The 14,855-nt window shown below is 37.2% G+C and overlaps 1 protein-coding gene across 6 annotated transcripts in view; it reads left to right on the top strand.

The window, feature by feature from the left end:
* The window catches only part of nlrc5 (NLR family, CARD domain containing 5), a 35,309-nt gene that overhangs the window by 18,091 nt on the left and 2,363 nt on the right, over positions 1-14,855 (top strand). For 2 of the 6 annotated variants that reach the window (XM_054619475.1, XM_054619474.1), the window contains exons 21-53: positions 85-174; positions 415-495; positions 959-1,042; positions 2,018-2,101; positions 2,470-2,559; positions 2,761-2,802; positions 2,895-2,924; positions 3,055-3,138; positions 3,235-3,318; positions 3,720-3,809; positions 3,993-4,052; positions 4,694-4,777; positions 4,920-5,003; positions 5,895-5,984; positions 6,132-6,197; positions 7,017-7,100; positions 7,470-7,553; positions 7,807-7,893; positions 8,066-8,125; positions 8,845-8,928; positions 9,029-9,112; positions 9,199-9,282; positions 9,400-9,474; positions 9,667-9,750; positions 9,913-9,996; positions 10,686-10,784; positions 10,873-10,956; positions 12,483-12,566; positions 12,891-12,974; positions 13,070-13,153; positions 13,266-13,343; positions 14,102-14,185; positions 14,680-14,763. In XM_054619475.1, coding sequence (XP_054475450.1) covers positions 85-174; positions 415-495; positions 959-1,042; positions 2,018-2,101; positions 2,470-2,559; positions 2,761-2,802; positions 2,895-2,924; positions 3,055-3,138; positions 3,235-3,318; positions 3,720-3,809; positions 3,993-4,052; positions 4,694-4,777; positions 4,920-5,003; positions 5,895-5,984; positions 6,132-6,197; positions 7,017-7,100; positions 7,470-7,553; positions 7,807-7,893; positions 8,066-8,125; positions 8,845-8,928; positions 9,029-9,112; positions 9,199-9,282; positions 9,400-9,474; positions 9,667-9,750; positions 9,913-9,996; positions 10,686-10,784; positions 10,873-10,956; positions 12,483-12,566; positions 12,891-12,974; positions 13,070-13,153; positions 13,266-13,343; positions 14,102-14,185; positions 14,680-14,763 — 2,634 coding nt within the window. The other 4 variants (XM_054619476.1, XM_054619477.1, XM_054619478.1 and 1 more) reach the window with 4 other exon arrangements.

Here is a 14,855-nt window from a genome sequence, read left to right as displayed (position 1 = left end):
CAGGCAAGTATTAAAAACAGTGCTAGGCATGCATACGAATTGACAGCAATAGTTTGTTGATGTTCAGATGTCTTTCCCTGTCAGTGCGAATGACAGCTGCTTAACAGTGGAGGGTTTGGTGATTCTGACGGCCCTGTTGTCTGATTGTCCTGCTGTGGTGGAGCTTCATATCAGGTACAGACACTATGAATACACACAATCTTTAAACATACTGTACTAACAAATGCATTACTCACAGTCAGACAGGATCTTCATGCCAATTATCTGCAACACTCGTCACTGTGTAAAACATAAACAGGCAGCACTAAACATTGTATTATTTAGCCTAAACAGTAAGCCACATGTTATATTATTCATTGATTCCTAAATAGTGGCGTAACAACTGCCATGTGACTGTATTTTTTTATGTTTCAGACTACAGAGTCCTGTTCAGGTGTCCATAGTGTTTTCTGGAGGGAGACAAAAAACTGCTAATGAAGAATCAAAACTGCTCTGGTATGTGTTCAATACGGAGCGCCTCGGTAGCCAAGAGCTTACAGCACATGCCATATACCATCAACGTCTCCGGTTCAATTCAGCCCTTGGGACCCTTGCTGCATTTTGTATAAGAAAAATCTGTTTTATTTGTCAGAGGGGAGGGATGTTCTAACCTTGCTCTGCAGCTGAATTTTTTGCATAATTCACATAACACACAAGAATCCATCTTTTCAGGCTCCATGTAATGCGTTTATCTCCGGGTAGCCAGAGCACGGAACAATTAGCGCCCTGAGGGATACTGGCAGTTACTGTGTAACAAACCATCTGACGGGTCAAGTTAGCGTTATTCAGGTTTTTGTTCGTAATTCACCTATAGTTAAGAGAGATTGCAGTGATATAGATAATCTTAGGGATCCCCTTCAGACACGGAAACGTCTTTAAACGATGATGATGGTAATCCTGACACTGTTGCCTCTGTTAGCCTCAGCTGGTGTGGTCTGCTGCCGAGTCATCTGGAGAGAGTGTGGAGGAGTTTGGGAACCTCCCCTGATCTCACTTTGCTGGAGTAAGATACACCAAATATATTCCACTTACTTGTCATTTTTCCTTGCTTGCTAAAACAGGATCACTGTTGACATTCAGCATACATTAAAAAGTAGTAGTGATGTAGTGGTTATAGTGATATAGTATTGTAGTGATATAGAAATCATCTGTATGTACACCGTTGAAATACATAAAAACAAACGTATGCATTTCTAGTTTATAGTTATTCTTAATGACAGTAAAATGTTTAACCTAGCAATCATCTTGTGTCTCCATGGTAAATTCAGGTTTGGCCATGAATCATAATGCAATGTTATTTTTAGTTTGGACTTTTTTCATCCTTGTTACCTAAAGGGATGGTTCAGATTTTGTTTTAAGTGAGGTTGTATGAGGAACTCATACCAAGGTTGACCATATAGGTTGTATGAGGAACTCATACAACCTATATGGTCAACCTTGGTCGGTTAGTTTGTTTGTGTCATTGTGTGACTTTAGCATTTTAAATGGGTTAGTTCGGATTCACCAAAGTCACACAATCACACAAACAAACCGATTAGATGCAGCAGGGACCAGCAACCCCCGTTTTCTGTGAGGTGAAATTACTGTTTTTGTCAAAGATAAGATAAGATAAGATGATCCTTTATTAGTCCCACAGTGGGGAAATTTGCAAAGGAGTCCAACAACTTTGAAGTAGTTGCCTGACGGCAAGGTTAAGCATCAAAATAATCAAAATATAGTGTACACTTAAACTGATATAGATTTTTTTTTTTGATGACTAAGATACATTCTACTGCTGCCCCCATCCACAGCTGCACATTGCTTTGCTTCCATGCTGGTACTGCTGTTTATTTCTTCACGCTCTGGATTAGTACCTCATACAACCACACTTCAGAACATCCAAACTATCTCTTTGCGCGTTTCTTTTATTTGGCAGCCAGCCATGTTGTACCCTTTCTTGTCTCTGACATTATTTTAATCCCATATTCTCGTCTGACAGTCTGTCTAGTAACTGTTTTGGCAACAAAGGTCTGAGGAAACTGTTGGACGTCCTGCCCGGTCTTAGTAGCATCCAGGAAATAAAGTAAGACTCTCACTAAAAGTGATAACAAAAGGTATAAAACTAAACAATTAAAATCATCAGAAGTTTTTTTTTGGTGATCATTATGGCAAACATCCAATATAATGTTGCAATATATGCATTTGATAAGAATGAGTGACCTTTATTGAGATAGGAGGACAGGTTTTAAATGAAAGAAGAGACTGTGTTACACAACACCGAGTTGGTTGGTTATTTGGCAAAAGCTTTTGTCACCAAACAGGTTCTAAACTAAATATGTCAGCGCAGGCAGCTGCTGCGTTTACCTCAGGGCATTATTTGGTATGAATGGCTTATTTGGAGTGAAATGATGTCCTTCCCCCTGGCTCATTGTTTTTGTGTGTGCTTTTCAGTGCCAGTAACAATGGGATTGGCATGGAAGGAGTGTTGATGCTGGCTGGTGCTTTGTGCTCCCATAACAACTTAACACAAATCCACATCAGGTATTCTTTGTTGTACATTTTAGAGATTTAATGATTTTATTAGAGCAGCAACAGATTGAGCACCTGTTTCACCAATGTGGCGAGCTGCCAAATGCTGCTTAACAGCTAATTTGTGTCTGCTTATAAAATAGAAGTATATATGCCATAGAGGTGTTAAAATGTGCAATTTGTTAATCTGATAGTGTTCTGTTCTTTTAATAGTGATGGAGATTCAGTGATCCTGAAGTTCTGCCCTGACAAAAGGTAGAAAAGCTGAAATCCTCCACACTTCCAAATACCACTGTCTGCTCTTTCACGAGTCAGCAAATAAACTAATGATATGCCCTTTTTTTTAGGGAAGACAAACAGCAGCAAAAGATATTCAGGTACAGTAAGCCAATAAAGAGTTTGAGTAAAACACACATTTTACCTCCTTAAAATAAAGTGTACAAAGCGACTTAAAAATGAGAAATAAATAAATAAATTAATAAATAAAAATCTTCTTTAATGCTGTAGGATAAACAACAACAAACTCCTACCATCCAATATAACCACACTTTGTAGACGATTGGTCCAGTGTCGCTCCCTTTTGGAGTTAGAGTAAGTTTGATCAATGTGTATCCACACATTATTATTTTATTATTTCATGATTATTACCATACAGGTAGACATTGATATACTTACATTTTTTGGCAGTTTGTCTCACTGCTCATTGACGGACAAGGCTATCGATAATCTGATGAAAGTCCTGCCAAAGATGACGTCACTGCAGAGGCTCAAGTAAGGCATACACAAATGCATGAATTCATAAGTGCGGAAGGTTTGCAAAGTAAAAAAACAATATCAATGTGGAAATCTGTGGTAGCAAGTACAAAACCAAGCACTGTGCCACTTCACCAGTGTGAAATGGTATAATGGCATGACATAATTAGTTATTTAGAAACGGGTTTTTATTCTAATTGAGCTAATTCTACTGGCAACTTCACCACACAATTGCTTGTTTTTACTTATATTGGGTCAAATAATGAAATATAACTGAATAATTATAGGCACTTAATATTACTCTAGTTCCTTTAAAACCATGACCTTTTAAGATTGAACCCAGCATGTATTTATTGTGTTATTATCAATTACCACCTTGACATTTAATTTGAATCAACTCAATCTATGTTCTTCTTTAGTGTCAGCCACAGCATCACATCAACAACTGGAGCACTGGTGTTGATCAGATGTTTGACTGTCAGTCAGCAAGTTACCTCAGTGGAGCTCAGGTAAGATTTGTTTTTTACCTTTTTTATTGTATTCAAGCAGTCTGTTTGGCTATGGCTACAGTTAATTTGAGTAATTATCGGAAATATATCCCTGCAATAATTCTAGGCGTTTTTTTCTGTATCATTTCATTAGTACCGTCACTGATAATGTTTGTGCTAAATACTGCTTGACCTCTTCTTCAGGCCTCAGACTGAATCATTCATCCAGTTTGACAGTTTGAAAGCAGAACAAGCAAGCTGCAGGTCTGTGATCAGCAATTTGCCTTTTTTGGTGCACTGTGTGCTCGTTTAAAAACTTTGTGGGTGTTTGCTTTCCAAGTGAATCACTTCCCCAAGCATTCATTGTACATACAATCTAGCTTCTTCTAATTTCTCTTAAAGTCTGATTACCAGTGTATGTGGTTCAGTATAAAATGATCATAAAACTCTGCCAGCACTGAAGATGGATCTCTGCAGCAAATCTACATTTCTCAAACTGTAAATAGGAGAGAACATCCTCACTCTTTTTATATCTATTTTTTATTCCCTTTTATTTTAGTGTTTGAGAGAAAAATACACTGCCAGCTTTACATTTTGCTGTCTAAACTGCTAAACTGAAACAACTTTTTAAAGCAGCACACATAATGTCAACTACTTAGAGTCACCAAAAACACAAAATTGCCAAAAGAAGTAATTGAATATCTTGTTATGAAGTGTTAGTTTGGAGGACATTGGGTGCCCTTAGAGCTATTTACTCTGCATGTTATGTGACATGTATTTCTTAATCAACACAAAATAAGGGAAAAAAGGAAGAAAATTGTGAACAAACTGTAACTGTCTGTAACCTCCTGTCTTTATCTCCTAATGTAGCGCCTGTATGTCTCCCTGACTGTGTGTGCACACAGGTTAACTCACTGTAGCCTGAAAGGTGACAACTTGGAGAGACTGCTCCAGATCCTACAGCAGGGCCCCCAACTGTCTGACCTGGAGTACGTGCCATACACAAATCGAGTCTTACTAATACATTAGCTAACATCCATTTACTTTCCATAAATACCAGTAATACCAGTACCAGTGCTTACTTACACACTATTGGTGTTGATGCTGATTTTCTCTTTCTTTTGACTGCAGTTTATCAAGTAACCAAATGGAAGATGAGGGAGTGAAACATTTTGTTGATTCTCTACAACAGCATAAAATCACCAGCTATGTCAAGTAAGATACATTATCTAAAATATAGATTTTTAACATTTTCAGTTCTATTCATTTGCACCTGCTGTATAAAACAAATCAAACTAAGTGACCTACTTTTTTCAGATGGTTAGAACTAGAAATGACAGAAGATTTTGTAAATCCCTGTAACATACATTTAAACATTAACATACAAAATATAACTACAAAATAATGCAAAGTAATGAATTAATTTAATAGATTAGAGCCTAATCGACAAATGTCTTTTCAGCCAGACTGTTGGCAGATCTGTTGATAGAAAATGCAGATTATTAGCTAATATTTTTTATGTATTTTACCTTATATTTTTCCAATAATAATGATTGTCTTTAGTATTTATATTATATTTTTAGTTTTATGTATACAGTAATGTTTACTGTTCCAAATGTTATATCTTATATTTATTTTTATTGTTACTGTCTAATATATATTGTTACTTTAAACAATTTTTCAATAAGTAAATTCTATTTTAGTACATATATTGGTCACAACTTTTAAATAATCAAATTTGAATCATAAAACTTTTTCACAACAAAATTTCGAATTGTCACAGTATGAAAGCCCAGGTGAAACTATAACCATTAATGAATGTTCTGTTCTATACAATTGTCCCAGTAAGCCATGACCGTGAGCCAGCATGATTATACACAACCCTGAAACTGAAGCAGCTAAATGGAATTCAGCCATCATATGATTATTAACACCTATGTTTATTTAAAAAAAAGCCTATATGTTTTTTCTTTTACCCTTAATAATATGAGATCCAATAACAAATGTCACCCACAGTGTTTATATAGAGCAGCATTGTTAGTAACATGATAGTGTGTTAGATCTAGAATAACACTTTTCTGGTCTTTAATGTGTCCTCATGCACAGTTTGAGCAAAAATGGCCTGACGCAGCAGGGGCTGCTGGATGTGGCCAACACTCTGTGTACATTTGACAACGTCTCAGGTGTAGAAGTCAGGTAAGTCTGTGCATCGTGGAAATGAGTGAACAAAGTGCTGAAAATGCAATAAAATGAATAGTTGAAAGCACATAAAAACTGTAAGAACTAACAAAGTATTCTTCCCTGTTGTTCTCTTTGTCCATGAACTAAAATTCCTGCTGGTAGTTTGGGAGCAGAGGAAAGGTGTCTGATCTGGTTTACACAACATGAAAGTTTTGTGAAAACGCTGAGGTAGGACAATAATCCATAGTTACAATAGTACAAATAACTAGCACCTCATTGTGCAGAGGCTTTTCATTTGATTAATGAAGTGGGGTTGTATGAGGTACATATCCATAGTAAGTGTATTACCTACAGTTGATGGCGGTGGGCAGGTCCCCTGTTTGGGGAGTCCTTTTATAAAAACAGTAATTCTACCTGCGAAATAAAATTACTGTTTTGTCAAAGTAGTCTTGTGGCTTTAAAAAGAGCCAAGATGTATATAACGGTTTAATTTCCCCATTAAAAGCGGCTGTCTGACAGCAAGTTAAAATGTAAAATATATATACGAAAATATTCTAAATATAATGCACACTAAAACTGATGTTGATCCTTTTAGGCGGGCCTTTCTGGTAGGTGGCAAACAGACGTTTTGCTGCTGCTCCCGTCCACGGCATAACATTGCTTTTTCTTCCATGCTGTAGGTAATACACTGACTATGGATAAGAACCTCATAGAGCCACATCTAAAGAACTCCGAACCATCCCTTTTACCTTAACCAAACGTTCCTTTTTTATATTTGTTTCACGGCTGTGAGATTTTCTATACCCCAATTAACAGAACTAATTTCTATAACTTAAGATAACTCTCTACACAGTTTGAACCTTAATATTTATATCTCAGCACGAGATGCGTCTGAGGTATCAGGTTTCTCTCTTTTTTGTTATCTAAAAAGGTTGATTAAACGTTTTGCTGCACATTCCGTTCCTCTGTTAGTCAGTATATACCTTTGAAAAGTCTTCCTGTGGTGTTTTAATCTTTGTTTTCTCCCCTTTTCTGCCTTTCTGCCAGTATCAGAGATAGTAGTTTGGAACGTGACCATCTGGTGAGATTAGCAGAGATCTTGTCTATCTGTCCCAGTCCAACCAAACTGGAGTAAGTACACCTACATCCTCAGACCATTTTATACTGCAGCTCTCATCATATAAAAAGCTTCTCTACAACTTCAGCTTTTAAGCACTTTTGGAAAAAACAGAAGTAATATATTTTTTTTTTTTTTTTTTTTACATAAAACTGTGATCGCTTTAATGAAAAATTCTTTGTCTAATGAAACCCACCTGAATAAGAATTACCGGACTTTATGGATATTTTGATTATAGAGAAAGTGTTGTATTTTATTATCATTATCAACATTTTCTTGACAAATTTAATGTAAGTATATGAGTAGAAATTATCGGTAGGAACCACTGATTTACGTGTCTCAGGTTGTCCAGTTTATTTTATTACTCTGCGGTTTGTCCACAGGTTCAAGAACAATTCTCTGCAATCTGATTGGATAGAAGACTTTGTGAAACTGTTAAACAGCAGTCAGAGAGGATTCAGCATCAAGTAAGAACAAATACAGTATATGTTACCTGTCTGGGAATTTATTTTATGTAGCTTGTTTCTTTCACTTCCACACTAGCAAGGTATTAACCTGAGAGCAAGTTGTGACTGTATACCCTCTGTAATCTTTTAAGCTTTGCTTTTTCTCAGCATACAATCCATATTATTTTTAGTCTCTGTTTCTTTCTGGATAGTTGAACGAACTGGGGTAATTGTTTAAAATATTGAGCTTAGCACACTCTCTCTTTCTTGCCAGTATTGAGGAACATTGGATCAGATCTGAGGAAGCTGTGAGTCTGTTGTGTCGCTGTCTGGATCTCAGCAGCAACATACACACTATCAGGTAAGATATGCAAATGCATACGAGTAAACACACACACACTGGGAGACTGTACACTCTATATAGTTAAAACACATATTCAAACAAATTCAAACTCACTTTAAAATGCCCACATCCATCACCATATGTTTCTTTAAATTTTTAACTTACAGTACTATATGCATTTACTTTGCAGGGTTCATCACAACACGCTACATCTGTCTTTGATGAAGTCCACTGAAGTGACCTCAATCAGGTAATATATTTAGGTTTAAATTAAAGAATCCTCCCACATTTTCTTTACCCTCCAACAGAAAGTTTTCCTGTACTTCACTTTGAATTTAAAGCAGGTGGATTTCGTGACATCACAACTAGGTAACGTGAAGTCTCCAGTGCACAAACACTGAGAATGGACTATTAAGTAAAGTAGGAGACATTTTATATATGTCTGCTGGGGGGGTCTTTGATCTGATTGATTTGATTTGATCTGACATTTGACTTGTTTTTGTGGTTTTAGTGATGACTAAAATCTGGTACTTTTTTCCTTTACATGCTCTATACTAAACATCGGATAGCAGTGCTGTAATTCAATGACCCTTCTATCTCAAAAACAAATTAGGCATTTGTCTCGTCTCCGGTAAAGATAGCCTTCCTCTGACATGAACATCATTCTCATAAATTGTGGTTTAGCGAAACAAAATGTTTGCATAAATTGCACCTTTAAAATTGTTATTCAGTTTGACAGAAAACAAGATATTGCAAATGTTTTTGGGAATATAAAAGTGCCAAACTTACTGTCCCAGTAGCTGATAACAGCAGGAAGAAAAAGCTAGCACATAACTTTCTAGCAGTTATACAGGTCCTGCAGGAAGTAAACTCTACCCTTTCCTCTCCTCTCCTCTCCTCTCCTCTCCTCTCCTCTCCTCTCCTCTCCTCTCCCTCTCCTCTCCTCTCCTCTCCTCTCCTCTCCTCCAGCCTCACGGACTGTGCAGTAGAGGGGTATCAGCTTGCATCTATGAAGAGCATCATCCTGAGGTGTCCTTTACTGACAGAGCTGGAGTTAGTACTCTCTATTTTCTGTATGAATATAATATGCACAAGGCAGATGAAAGGGAGACTTATATGTCAAAATAATCATGTTTGCTCTCTTTATTCACAGTTTTTCCCTCAACAGCCTGGGCATTGAGGGAGCTGAGTTTCTCTGTTCTGTCCTGCCGTCGCTGCCAAATCTCACTTCTCTCAGGTGAGAGCTATTTTCACATTTGACACCATTATAAATGCCTGTTTTTAAGTTCTAGCATGCCAAGCAACTACTTTTATGTTCTTTAGTATTGGCTCCAAGGAGGCTTCTGTGACTGTGGTTGAGAAGCTGTCAGAGGCCTTGCTGCAGGCTACATCCATTCAGTGCTTAAAGTGAGCTACACAAACACATTTTATGACCAATCTGGAGCATTTCGTTTTGAAAACACTGCATCACTGCATGATATGTTTATGAATTGAAATTAAATCTTACTTTTTTCCCTCTCCCAGTCTGTCAGGTCATATGATTAGTGACACAGCTGCCCAGATTATGACCAAAATGTGGCCTTGCCTAAGATCACTCAAGTAAGCATTTCATATTCAGCATAATGATATTTCTGTAGAAGTGAACATTATGTTCATGGATCGATCGCCCCCATGTAAAATATATCAGGTGCTTGTACAGTAATTGCTCATTGGTTTGTTTAAAACATGTTCAGCTGTCTCCTTAAGTATAAAAACATCAAACAGTGTTACCATTGGGCTTTTCTTCTCCAGTCTGTCTCACTGTGAGTGGTCAGCGTCTGGAGGGCTGCAGCTCATCAAAGCACTGGGAGAGTGTGTCAGTCTGGAGGGCCTTTGGTAAGACACACGCACACACACAGGCATATGAGTGAATAAACATGTAAACAACATGTCTGAACAAAGAGTGGCTTCTATAATTTCTTGGAAGTTATTAGTACGTCCTTGTGTCTCTGTTTATGTGTTCCTTTATGTGTATGTGTTTCTGTTTACAATCCTAAGTCTGGACTGCTTGCGGCTGAACGAGGAGAGCAGGATGTGCCTGGCACAAGCACTAAGGAAAATTAAATCTATACGCAGTCTCAAGTAAGAAACACCATCTGGTCTACTGCAGCTTTCTCATTGGAACCCCTGACCTTTCTGTGTAATTATGAAGGCTAATCGAGTATAATGCTGCCTGTTTATAGATACTCATTATGTGCAGTAGTTGTAAGTATTTATTTAAAAAATGGAGCCACGCCCGCCAAGCTATTTCAGGCAGACGCTTTTACATCTACTGCTACAGTCATACAGATGCACTTTACTCACACATATCCAGTGCCTGTCTAATAATCTTGTCTATTTATGATTTGCTGCTCTTGATGTCGCTGCCAAAGCTGCTCACATTGCATGCACCGTTAATGCAGCTTGTCATAACAGCTTGCCATCGGCTTCCCAAGAACCTCATAAATCTGGACGTGGGAGGGGTCTGATCCCACAATCCCCCTTCCCAGGGGGAAATTTACCATTCCCTGTCCTCTAATAGTGCTAAGTTGTAAACTGCTGCTCGATGATGAGCACCAAGGTCAGAATGCAGACAGCATATGTCAATGCTGTTTGTACAGCGTATGAATACATATCATACTTACATGGATAAACATCCTCCTCAAATGGGCGATATCAACTCCTAGTTTGGGAGATTGGAACCAATTCAAGAATTTCACTGAGCATTTGATTGCTCTGTTGAGCTGTACATTTGACCCTTTGTTTGTGCATACTTTGTGTGTGTCTGCCAGGCTAAATAAGATTGACACAGCAATGGGACCATTACAAGCAGACAGTGTGCTAGATCTCCTAGCTGCTATGGAGGGCCTCACACGAATGCAGGAGATAGAGTGAGCATGCTGCACATAAACAAATATGATTCACTGCATTTTAGTCTGTAACAAAAGACATGATGTGTTCTTTCTGTTGTTGTGTCAGGTTGGAGGGCTGGAGGATGGCTGATAGAGGAATAGAAGAGCTGACCAGACTCCTTCCTGTCTGGACGGAGCTCAGAAAGATCAGGTAGGCAGGAGTGTCCTTGGCAACAAAAGTAGATTAACCCTATGATAGGTACTTACAGTAATGTCTGGTCTTTTATCAACAGATTTGTTTCAAAAACTTTTGGATACCATGTTGTCTGTTTTGTATGTTGCTATGTGCTCAGATTTTATGTATTATAATTAAATATAAATAATATTTTGTATTGTTTCCTTAATTGTCTTTGACGTGAGATCTGTAGTTAGTTTACAAGTTACAAGGTTCATTAATCGCCCAAATACCTGCATTATTGTGAATCAATCAATCAATCAATCAATCAATCAATCAATCAATCAATCAATCAATCAATCAATCAATCAATCAATCAATCAATCAATCAAGTTTTATTTATATAGCATCTTTCACACAAATCAAATTCAATTCAAAGTGCTTTACAAATGATTGACAGGACGATAACAAGACGAAAAACATATAAAACCATCAAAAGAAGTCAAATTTGAGGATTAGATAAGAAAAAGAATATGTGTAGATACTAAAACCTAAGCATAAAAACACACTACTCTTAAAATAATCTGACAAATTTTAACAATAATAATAAAACCCATAATATTATTAAGGTATTCATCACCAGGTTGTGTCCTTCCTCCACTTTATATTTCACACATATACATCATCGAGTTTTTATAATCCTGCAGATAATGTTTGTATGGTTTTTGATGAATACAAAGCCTTTGATTAGTTGTAGAAAGAGTTTCTTGGATCAGGTGATCAAACTTTGCATTTTAGTCTGGAGTGAACTATTCATGCAGCGATTATACCAAAGACAAGACATGATAAAAGTCATGTATTCCTTAATAAAACCAATCATCTGCCGTTTCCTTTGCTAAACATTGCTAAAAAAGATAAAATATTCGGCTGCTTTGGTATTTATGGCTACACTAATGACAATAATTAAGCTAACCATCATAGGCATGCCCACTGCTTGACCCCGCCTGTGTGAAGGGAGCATGTTATTGGACTGTCATCACTTTCTTTATGGGGAACAGCTGCTTCCAATAGCAGCTGTTTCTTTCTCTTACAATGTGGGACAGGCTGCAACAGAGTGTGGCCTTCATTTCGTGTGGCTTCGTTTATTTATTTATTGCAATGTGGTATTGTTGTGGTACAAGTCTATGTTTTATCTTGCACACCTTGCGCTTTTATTTAGCTATTTTTAAAAAAAATGTATGATTGTTGTTATTGTTTAATTGTTTAGTGTTTATTTTGTACTCTTTTAGTCTTCCTACCTGTGTCTTTTTGAAACTTGCACTTAGTCCTACATCTGTGTATGAAATGTGCTCTTTAAATAAACTTGCCTTGCATTTATATAGTGTTATGTCCGAGCTTGCTTCATTGCCCTTGATTAACATTTCTGACTGTAGCACCACCAAGCGGTGGTATCAAAGAAGACACTGTGACAGGCCGCTATGCATTCTGCTTCCTACCTATTTATAGAATCACTACTTATTTTCAGTTTGATGTTGTGTGTGTGTCCTTGGGTCTGCTTCCAGTCTCTCAAAGAACCTTATCAGCGACCAATCAGGAGACATGCTACTGGAGGCGTTGAACAGCTGCACTCACCTGGAAGAGCTCTAGTAAGGAAAAAAAATAAAATAAAATGTTATTATATGTGGTTACAGGTTTTGGAAAAAGCAATGTAAGAGGTGAAAATTCTGTCATATGTTCATATGTGCCCCAGTCTCCTATTTATTAACATATGTAAACATTTCTAGTCTTCAAAATAGTGTTCATTGCTGCAAAACGATTATTTTCAATGTAAACTGTTCAGCTGTATTATATATCATTGTTTTAATTCTATTGTTTGTATTTTGGTTAAAGAGAAGAACAGGAATTAGACATATTCCTTTGCATATTTATATCAGTACAGACAGAAAGCATCTGTTTGTGCTTTCTTACAGTCTGCCTAGCAACAGTCTCGGTGATCTTACTGCTGCCAGGATGGCTCTTGTTCTACCATCACTGACATACATCACTGTGCTGGAGTAAGTCACATACAGTCAAATTTCTTGTTGAGGTATATATACGTTAGACTTGTCCTTAGGTTTATGTTCTTTATGTACGTGTATGTCCTTTCTAGTATTTCAGAGAACAGGATTGGATATGAAGGATCAGTGAGTCTGTCCAAAGCAATAATGTGCATGAACAACCTCACAAAGATCTAGTAAGACTCTTAGGCTTCTCCTGCTGTTTTGAAATTCACAACCCTGATGGATGACTGGATATACTGATTATAAGCTGTGATGATATGTTTTTTTCCTTGTATGGTCTGGCAGTCTGACCTCTGTTGGGACTCCAGAGCTGTGTGCTGTAGCTGCCAGTCTGGCCCACTGTCCCCTCATACAGGATGTGGGGTAAGATAAGAAAAAGGATCATATAATACATTGTCAGTAAAAAGTGATTAAAACAAATATTACAGGCAGCTCTTACATATCTCTTTTAAAGGTTCACAAAATAACATGAGATTCTACGTGTTGAAGTCAAAATGTTCAAACACATTCTTCTTGCATTTATGCAATCAATCAGAGGCAGAAAAGTAAATAAGCAGGATTCCAGCAAGTGTTTACTGGTGAAGCCACATCTGCCTGAAAAGCAACATGAAAATAATTGCATGCTTATGTGTTTTCTCAGCAGTGATCTTAACCAAATAAGTGTCAGGTACCAATTATTTTCATGTGTTTTTTTTACAGCACAGGGCATAACTAACCATTAACTAGAGTTACAACTCACTGATGGGCAAAACTGACTTTTAGTAGCTTTTTTTATAAGTCATTTGTGAAGGGGTCACTTCCTTTTATTTTTATTTTTTGTATTTAGATCATATAGAAATATAAACTATGCAAACAACAATCTGAATGTTATTAATCTACATAGATTACATGCATTTGTTCTTTATAATGACTTTAATAAAGATCAGACCATGTTTCAAGGGTGAATTATGCATAAATGTAGGTAATTCCAAAGCCTTCACTTTCTTGGCACTGTCCATGAGATATAAACATGATAGATCACGATTTCAAATGTGGAGTTTGTCAGCTCCCCGGAGCTGATTGTTAAGAGGGATGGATTGTTTTTCGAGATGATACACAGCTACGTCTTTCTCTGCTTCTAGTCTGGGATGGAATAATTGTGGTGATAAAGTGGCAGTGGAGCTGGCCAGAGTTATGCCTCTCTGTCAGAAGCTGACCAGATTAGAGTGAGTTTGTAAACACACACACACACACACAACACACACACACACACACACACACACACACACACACACACACACACACACACACACACACACACACACACACACACACACACACACACGCACAGCAGTGTTAGTGTTTTCTTTATCTTTAGTTAATTTCAGTAAGTTTTACCGTGTTGTATTTAGTTTTAGTTTTTGATATTAGAGATCAGTTTAAGATTTAGTTTTTTCTTGAAATCACGCTTATAGTTTTTACATTTCTTTAATCTTTATTCCTTCTTTGGTTTGGAACTCAAAGTAAATTATTTTCCACTTGTTTTTATTGTTGTCTTAACTGCAATCAATAAAACAGGCTGCGGTGGGTTTAGACTTGGTTTGAATTGAGTTCCTCCTGTAGTTGACTTACTTGATACCTGTCACACTCACACTTTGATAAAATGAAAGAGAATGTATTTACTGTATTTACTGTATTCACTGTTTTTTACTTCTGCCAGTCTGGAGTCAAACGCTGTGAGTGTTTCTGGAGCGGAGGCCCTGGTTAGAGCCTTACAGTCCTGTCCTGCTCTGGAGCTCATCAGGTAGACTTCATGGTGTCTCCCTATTTTTTTCCCACTACAGTTTTTAATGTCTTTTAAATTCCTGTTATATGTTTCATATCAGCTACATTTGT

Source organism: Anoplopoma fimbria, chromosome 19 (assembly GCF_027596085.1).
Source record: "Anoplopoma fimbria isolate UVic2021 breed Golden Eagle Sablefish chromosome 19, Afim_UVic_2022, whole genome shotgun sequence".
Taxonomy (NCBI): Eukaryota; Metazoa; Chordata; class Actinopteri; order Perciformes; family Anoplopomatidae; genus Anoplopoma; species Anoplopoma fimbria.
This window is presented reverse-complemented; position numbering and strand designations above follow the sequence as displayed.